Source organism: Barbatula barbatula (genome assembly GCF_947034865.1).
Source record: "Barbatula barbatula genome assembly, chromosome: 17".
NCBI lineage: Eukaryota > Metazoa > Chordata > Actinopteri > Cypriniformes > Nemacheilidae > Barbatula > Barbatula barbatula.
The window spans coordinates 6,519,179-6,527,939 of record NC_136780.1 but is presented as its reverse complement, the minus strand read 5'-3'; the positions used below and the strand labels follow the sequence as shown (position 1 = coordinate 6,527,939).

The 8,761-nt window shown below is 40.4% G+C and overlaps 1 protein-coding gene across 1 annotated transcript; it reads left to right on the top strand.

Moving 5' to 3' along the window:
- Positions 1-4,545: 4,545 nt before the first annotated feature.
- Positions 4,546-6,446, top strand: birc5b (baculoviral IAP repeat containing 5b). The gene is made up of 4 exons (XM_079477644.1): positions 4,546-4,754; positions 5,155-5,264; positions 5,385-5,502; positions 5,581-6,446. Exons 1-4 carry the CDS (start codon positions 4,629-4,631, stop codon positions 5,659-5,661), a joined length of 435 nt encoding a protein of 144 aa, XP_079333770.1. The 5' UTR covers positions 4,546-4,628; the 3' UTR covers positions 5,662-6,446.
- The last annotated feature ends 2,315 nt before the right edge of the window (positions 6,447-8,761 follow it).

Below are 8,761 nucleotides of genomic sequence, written 5' to 3'. Positions count from 1 at the left end.
GGTTTGTTTTGTTGAACACAAAAGAGGATATTTCGAAGAATGTAGAAAAGTGAACCGTTCTGGGTCACTTTTGACTACCATTGTCATTTTCCCTATACAATGGTCATCATGGGGTCCAAGAACTGTTTGGCTACAAGCATTCGTCCAAATAGCTTTCTCTGTGTTCAACCAAACAAATAAATATATATGGGTTTGACCAACTAGAGCGTGAGTAATTCATGACAGAATTTACATTTTTGGGTGAACTATTACTTTAAGACTAGTTTCGTGCATTTGCTACAATTATTAAAGTGCCAGTGATGAATAAAATCAATGAAGTAAATATCTTTCTAGAGCAGAAAAATGATACCAAAAGCCAAGGTCATTTCTCTTTCCAGTCATCTCACAGGACCTGTTCTATATGGCCTACTTGACCCTTCGGTATGTATGAATAGAGGAGGTGTATTTCACAACCCGACTCCAAGTTCCCTAAACAAACTTCAAGTGATCTTGGCTTTTATCTGTTGAGAAAGCGTACATACCATGTGCTGTGAGGACATACTGTACAGTATATATCAGCAATGTGTGTGTGCTGGCGGAGGGGTGGTGAATTTAGAGTCTGCACTGAAAGGTCAAAGGGTGGCCAGGACTCAGCATACCCTAACTGTAATAACCAAGAGTAACGAGAGCAAAGGGAAAAGCAGCAGTTATCGATCATCAGATTTCAAATCAATGTCTATCAATAACACTGTTCATTTGAACAATGTGACATTTAAAGATATAATTTATTAAACTGCATACATTTCTCACATTACTTATGACTACATATAATCGACATTATATATCAAATCTAATCGATTGACAAATAGTGCATGTTAAGTGTACGTTTAAAAGGGTTTGATTTTAATGTTCATTAAATATGCCTGAGCCCTTCAGTGTTCTACGTCAATGTCCTTGAAAAGCACAGAGCCAGCAGTGGGTCGAGTATCTGTTTGCATGACAGTGGATGATCAGACTAAAATTAGAATATTGATCAAGAGTGGATCCATATCAGTTAGGTGCCTCTGCAACAAGAAGGAAGGATTTCTGGAAACATTTTCGAGGGATGAGAGGTTTCCAAATGGACAGCTATGTGAGGGGAATGTTGAAGTTGACTGTCACTCTCTCTCTCACAGGGATGCTAATTTCACACCTTTGGCAGACCACAGAGACCCTCCCAATACCGTGTCTACATCCATCCATCTCAGCAAACATGAAGCCTTGAACATATAATCACTTTCTAGTATGCACATGCTTGCATATACCCACAAACATTCAAATAACTTCAGTAATCGCGTCAAACGCACATGTCAAAAGCCTGTGTGAAGATGCCTGGCAAAGCAAATCATTATAGCCGGTCAGTAAAATAATCAATAAATTTCTACTTCAAACAGAAACAGACTGCTCCTGTTCTAACTCCAAAAGGTTTTAAAATTGCTGGTTTAAGCAGGAAACTGGCTGAAAACATTTTGGAAAGGCACACACTCCATACGTATGAATATTGTTCAAAAAACCTCCAGTCTTAAAAAAAGCAGACTGACCTTTAAAACTTAATTTTATTCCCAAGTGCTGATATTAAAAAGTCACGAAAAGCATCCTTGCTGAGTTTGTTCCTTTCTTTTTTGTAGCCGATGTCCTTCACATTGAAATAAATTATATGACCAAACATACATTTGAAAGGTCAGTCCAGCCATACTTTTCACAGTCTATAGGTTATTATTGGCCGCGGGCAAAATTACGTCTAAAAATGTTGTGTGCAAATGTGCATTCAATCACACACACATGTTAGCAAAAAGCCTGCAGGAATGTGCACAGACATACACAAGAAATACACGCAAGTCATTGCATGGCTGTGCTGAGTGACCAGCCGGGTGCTGTCTGTGGGCCTGACATTGTGATATACACAACATCTCAGATCAACCTCATTTAAACTTTACTGGTGTTAATCACGACAACAAAGCAGCTGTCCAACTGCTGAATAAAGCAAAGTGTGTTCAAATTCTTTACATGAAATACAATCTTGTTAATGACAAGACTGACATAGGAGTTCAAGACGTTGAATACAGGCTCAGATGTATCACATCTCCAGAAGCGATCAATCTATGTCCTTCGCTTATGCTGTATATACATATTTACAATTTCAACCCTGAAAATATGGAATATGGTGCATTTATGTTTTTTTGCCTGTTCTTACAGTGCAGCCGTACATTTCTGCAAATGCAGCAAAATGACTATCCATGGAGAGCAGTTTTATCTCAAAAGTGTTCACAGGAGACTGCCAGCAGAATTGGATATAGATGGATGGTCTTACCTGTGCCCCACATTAAATCCTCTTCCTCTATCGCTTCCTGTCTTTCCTTCTCCTCTTTCCGTCTTCGAGGATCTTTCCGCTTGCACCCCGACACCGCAAATTCCCAGTGAAAACCTTCGCTGGCATGAACAACGGAGCGTCCGGGCAGCCTTGTTCCTTCAGCTATTTGAATGAGGAGCCAAAATAGTCCTGAAGAACTTCGGTCAATTGCGAGAGTCACAGAGAAGGTTTCTCCTGCACACAGTCAGCGAGACATGCGTTTCTATCTGCCAGCCCATCCCACTTTCCCCCTTTCAATCTCACCACACTGAGAATGCAGGACAAGTGCAAGAGATTCCAGCCGCTAATCACGCCAGGATCCTAATAAGCGAGGACAACTGCGTCTGGTAGGGGGAGAGGAGAAGAACGAAGCAGGGAGGGTGGGAGAAGAAACGGAGAGCAGAGAATCAAGTGTCAATGAAAGCCTGGATTGGGATTGAGAGATACAGTAAGGACTGAACGTCAGATACATACCTGACAACTGGGAAGATGGAGTGGGACTTAGTAGCTAGAGGCTTTAATCTTTCCCCCGCTGTGGTGTGATGAAATCCAGCCGGAACATTAGGTGATAAATGGAGCCAAAGAGTTCTGTTTTCTGTCGATGGGTCCAGTGATATTTCGGAATCCTGCAATGGAAGAAGAACGTCCTGAAAACTTTGGTCACCTTGGAGCTCATGTATAAACTAAAATATTAACAAAAAAAAGTGAATAATGGTTAAACCATATATTCTTGCACCCCGATGCATAATATACAGATTTTATTTTTGTACCAAGGTCAATGTATTTTGGTAAAAAAGAAAATACAATAGCAATTGTTATTATGATGTTTTCCACGACAAATTTAAATTATTGAGCCTGCCTAGGTCAAGATAAGTGTAAACATAATAAAGAAAACAGGCAACACTATCTCATCTAGAGGCAACAGCTGATGGTGATGTATTCCCACTTAACATCTATGATGAGTTCTGAATGAGTGACAGCTCTAGTGTGAAGTAAATACGCCAAATGTCCTGACTGATTTGAAACCCTACACTGACTATTACATGACAAACTATCACCACAAAACAGAGAACACGCAGCTGTAATTCTTCGAAACCTCGAAGCCACCAATCATCAAATAAGCAAAATCCCCTTTACAATTTATATAACCACCCTAGTTGAGGGATAGTTCACTCACATATAGATTTACATAAATGACCCTGACGAGAAGTTTCAGAAGGGCAATGAGGGGCGGTGAGGCCACTTTTTGAAGCGGTAAGCACATTTCAACAGCCAGGCAGAGTGAGATACAGTTACAGGACACTTATTTTACCCACCACAGTCATAAACAGCTTCCAAATGATCACACCGCAAAGCATTAAAGTTGTCCGCCACTCACTATGATCTCACTTTATGGTTTATGTTGGCTTACTGAAATTGGCTAGCCAAGGCCAAGAAGGGACAACCTTGTGCCAAGATTTTGATTCGGTAAATAGCTGGTGATGTTTAGCCACAGGGTTTCTAAATTGCTAATACATGTAGTTGTTTACATAATATGCATGGCACTTGTTGGGGTGAACTACTGTAGGACATGAAGCATTTTCTGAAGACGACATAACTCTGCATGATGAATATCATATTTTAATCTAAATTAATGCTGAATAATAAAAGATGTCTGACAATGCTCCTAGAAATAACTTCTGCTGCTTAAAAATCTTAAAAATAAACGTTATCCTCCTGGTTGAATATGTAGTTCATAGGTAGGCCTATTACACATATATATCACATAAAGTTAATCTTTATTTCCTAAAAACGTCTCAAGAAACCGTCGAAGTTAACATAACATATCAAAGGAAAACGTCAAGTTAAGTATTAGAATTTTTAAACGCTCGGCAATTCTTGAAAAGCATTGCTGTTTTTAATCTCGTCCAGCAGAGGGAGTCGTACACCTGCTGTTGTAAATGTGTCCAAAAAAGAAGTTAAGCGGTGAAGTTTTACACGCAATATCGTTTGCGGACTTATTACATTGTCCATTTACGCAAACTTGTCTAAAATGTGTTTGTTTTCATGCGCGTTTTCAATTTTACATTTATTATTCTTAAGGACGTTTTTTAAGTTGTCGAATCGTTCTCGCGGTATCTTGATGTCATGTACGCAGATCAGCCTTCAAGTCTATTCCAGCTGTCAGCTGTCAATTAATACAGAGCAGCCGGCCAATTAACCAGCCACACCCAGTCAGGTTTATAGTGTGGAGGAGAGGCTGGGTCTTGAGTTCTCAGATATGTCTAACCCCGAGGTGATCGCTGCCCGTCTCATGTCATTTGATCAGATGTACAGTTATGAAAAGCGACTACAAACTTTTTCCGAGTGGCCTTTTCGAGAGGATTGCCAGTGTACACCTGAACTGGTGAGTGCGTGGAAAGAGAAAGGACTTAAACTTCGCAGACAACTTTGAACCAAATAGACTTTTTTTCCGAACCGGAAAACAGGTCTCATCGCACCCGCTTCAGATCTGGTGTATGCGCTCGTTACACCTAGAGCTTTACTCCAAACGCCTTCAGGAAAATATACTAAAGATGATCTTCATCGATGTGCACAAGAAATGCATACTGATATACAAAACGTGTTTATTTTTCACACTGACTTTCAAAGTAAATGTCATTTACTGTGTACGAAATGCACTGTTTACACTTTGCACGTTTGGTCATGTGATGTCATTTGAAATGAAAAGAATCCTTCAACCTTTTTTTACCACATTTGTATCAGAAACTGTGTTATGTAACTTAAACACCTTTTTGCTCATTCAGATGGCCAAGGCAGGTTTTGTACATTGTCCGAGTGAGAACGAGCCGGACGTGGCCTGCTGTTTCTTCTGTCTCAAAGAGTTGGAGGGTTGGGAACCAGATGATAACCCCTGGTGAGCTCTCCCATCCCGAAGCACACCTTTTTATAATCTTACAATGTTGATGCTTTATTTGTTTATATTGAACAAAATTCACTCCATTTGAATGTCTCAATGTGTGTGTCTTTGTCAAAGGACCGAGCATGCCAAACGCTCTCCTAACTGCGCTTTTCTTCACCTCAAAAAGTCATTTGATGAGGTCACTGCGATTGAGTTCTTTCAACTGGAACAGGAGCGACTCCGTGTCTATGTTGTAAGTGTACAATGAACAATATGAATTGGCATTCAGTCCTCAAATTCACTGTTTGAATGTGTTTTTCTCTCCCCTCAGAAGAAGATGGCTCACATGAAAATCGCCAACTTGCGTGATAAAGTGGATGCCATCAGCAAAAATCTGAGAGCTCTGATTTGACATTCACGGATGCAGATTTTTTTTTTAATGCTGTACTTTTTGTATGTTACTATTTTAAATAAAATTAAGTTAAATTTGTAAAGTGTCAAGAGTGTAGTTTTATGTACTTTGATGGAAGTGCTTCAACTTTAATTGCTAATGCTGTTTGTTAAACCGTTTTTGTACATGTACACCATGACACCCTTGGTTTTGATGACTCTGCCTGTTTGAACCATATGGACACATGAGTATAATGTGAGAGTATTCCGTTAAACCACTTACTGTTCAACACTATTTCAGCTATGTAGCCATTTTTTCTTTGCAAGACCTTCCATCTAAACCTTGACCCTGGGCAGATGGTCCCAAGCCCCTCCCTCTCCATACCAACTGTTGTCCCTGTAACATCTGTCACTGTAGACTGTGTTGGGGTGAACTGTGGGTAAAAAAGTCTGCCGCTGGAGGGCTTGGTCTGTTTTGGTACTGTGGATTGTTTGGTATCTACTTTGAGGTGCAACCAGAGATGTTGAAAGGAAGTGATATTTGTTTTAGAGTCATTTAAAATATAGAGCAGGAGTATATGGTTTTAAGATTGTGATCTTGTTGAAGAAGCTTTAAGATAAATTCTGTGTTTAAGGCTTCTATAATGATAACTGTATAAATTGCTTATTTCAGATGGGCCAGGAGAGGGATTAGGGATGCTATTCCGTTTCCCCCTTCCTATGCCCTGGATTACTGTCTAATGCAACACTCTGGACACTGAGCCCCGATCAACTGCTTAATTCTCCTTTATCCGCTCGCAACAGAGCAAATAGAAAAATAAGACATTTTTACAGAAGTGATGTAACACTCTGCTAGTGGAGGAGTTCAGAAGAGACCCCTAACGTTCTCAAAATAAGTGTGGAACCCATTTCACATTATTGATTTCATAGCGTTGCATCATTTTGTAGGAGTTTATTTTACACAAGCTATAAATGTTGCACTGTCCAGAAGCGCTTAGTTGCTGGGCATTATATATATTAAAGGAAAAAATCACCAAAAAATTGCACATCTTTATGCACTCATAAATTTAATTCATAAGAAAATTGCTATCAATAGCATGTTTAAAAAAAGAAAACAATTATTCTAAAGCAAAGTGCAGAAATGGCTGCACGCACACACAAAACAACATGTGGGATTGGAAGGACGCAAGAACTTCATGAAAACATATAGAATTTTCGGGGTTAAATATGTTTATTAATGTTTTACAATAATTCATTTTGTTTTCCACCAGTAATATTCTGCAAGCCCACATCAATTAGAAATCAGAAACTGGTGCACAGTCCATCATTGCCAGTCTCATCACAGGGTGTGACAGGTGTCCACACTCCACACACTTTGTTTGAGACTGGGGTTTCTCCTCTCTGATTGTGGCATATGGACAAACTGACAGATGTTACCAACAGAAAGTTTACAACCTGAGAGCGCCATTGGGGCCCATCTGTTGCAGAGCGCGGGTCCTCCCCCTCGGCTCTCCTCATCTTACACCAGAAGAGGCTCCGCCACACACCCCTGCCTCACCTCCGCTCAGCATCCCCTCCTTTCACACATAATTCAACTCCCACTCCATTCAGCCTTTATGACACACTGAGCCAAAATTAATGCTAAGGGACTCACCTGGTAAGGCACAGATTAACTCAGATGCAGGGGTCACTACAGACCAAACAAAGACCTGTTCTGCCAATAGACCCACTTGTTTAAATTTTTTTTGAATGTATTTAAATAACACAAGCACCAACACCAGCCAATTTTAAGGGACATAAAGTGGCTTTCAAAGGGATTATTCACCTAAAAATAAAAAAAATCTAATGAAATGAAACCTTTATATTTTGAATGTTGGGAACCAAACAATACTGGGCACAAGAATACGGAGACATTTCTCAAAATAAAAGCTGTGGGGGGGGAAGGATGTATGGGCCTATCAACTTTTCATATCCTTAGTTGTTGATGTCATTGTGTGTATAACCTAATTGTGGTCCAATATAAAGGAGCGAAATTCCACCATGGACAGGTTGCATCAACTTCAAACACCATGACCAAACCCATGCAAACAATAAAAATATATTTTGAGAAAAATGGCAATTTATAGGACCTTTATTGCCAGAAAACGGGGACTGCCCATCATGACAACATTTTCTAAACTCAGAATCTATAACATTGGTTCAATTTGCATTAAAATATAGTATTTACCCAGGTTTTAAACTGCATACTACATCCTAGTTTAGTGCTTTTAAGCCACTTCCATACATTAACCCTTATCCAGCGGTCATCCATCCCTGAGTTTAACCTAAACTCATAAAGAGCCCAGTTACATTCAGACTTGCACTGTATTCCATATCTTTTACGGATTATTATACAACTCTCCAACTCTCTCTTTGTGACATTTCTCCCCTCCCCTTTTCCGTCTCTTTCTCACTTTTCCCATCCGTTTCTCTTTTACTCTCCATTACTTTGCATGGCAATCAGTGTGAGCTAACTGCAGGCTCTCTCTCACACAGTCGGGCCCTCCTACCTTGCTTTCTTTTTGTGCCTCCTTCCATAGGGACCCCCATCTGTCCCTCCTCTCCAGCCATTGTGGGGCCTCAAAGCCGGGCCACCTCCACAATACAGTGGGCGTGCAGAGGGGGTAGGCAGGATAAACACGACAGCATCCCCATCCTATTAGAAGCTCTTTAACTTTGACAACCCAGCACACTCACAAAGCTCTGAGTAGACAAGTCTCGCTTCACAATGTCATTTTAATGGCTTGTTCCACCCTTCTGTGAACTTTAACCTCCCTGTACCTTTCCTCTGCTGTGGACCGTCTTTGAATTTCTCTCTCCCTGTCATTCTTCAGTCAGATCTGAGCTCACTGGGCAGGTGCAATGCTTTGGACGGCTCCTGTCTGAAATAACAGAAATGTGTGAGTGAGTGGCCTTGTTTTTATATCCCGGTGGGGACTTAAACCTGAATGCACACAAACTCATGGGGACTCGCGTCACTGTGGGGACCAAAGTTGAGGTCCCCACGGGAAAAATAGCGTATAAATTGTACAGAATTTTTTAAAAAATCTAAATAGTTGTCTGTGTGTTTGTGTGTGTGTGTG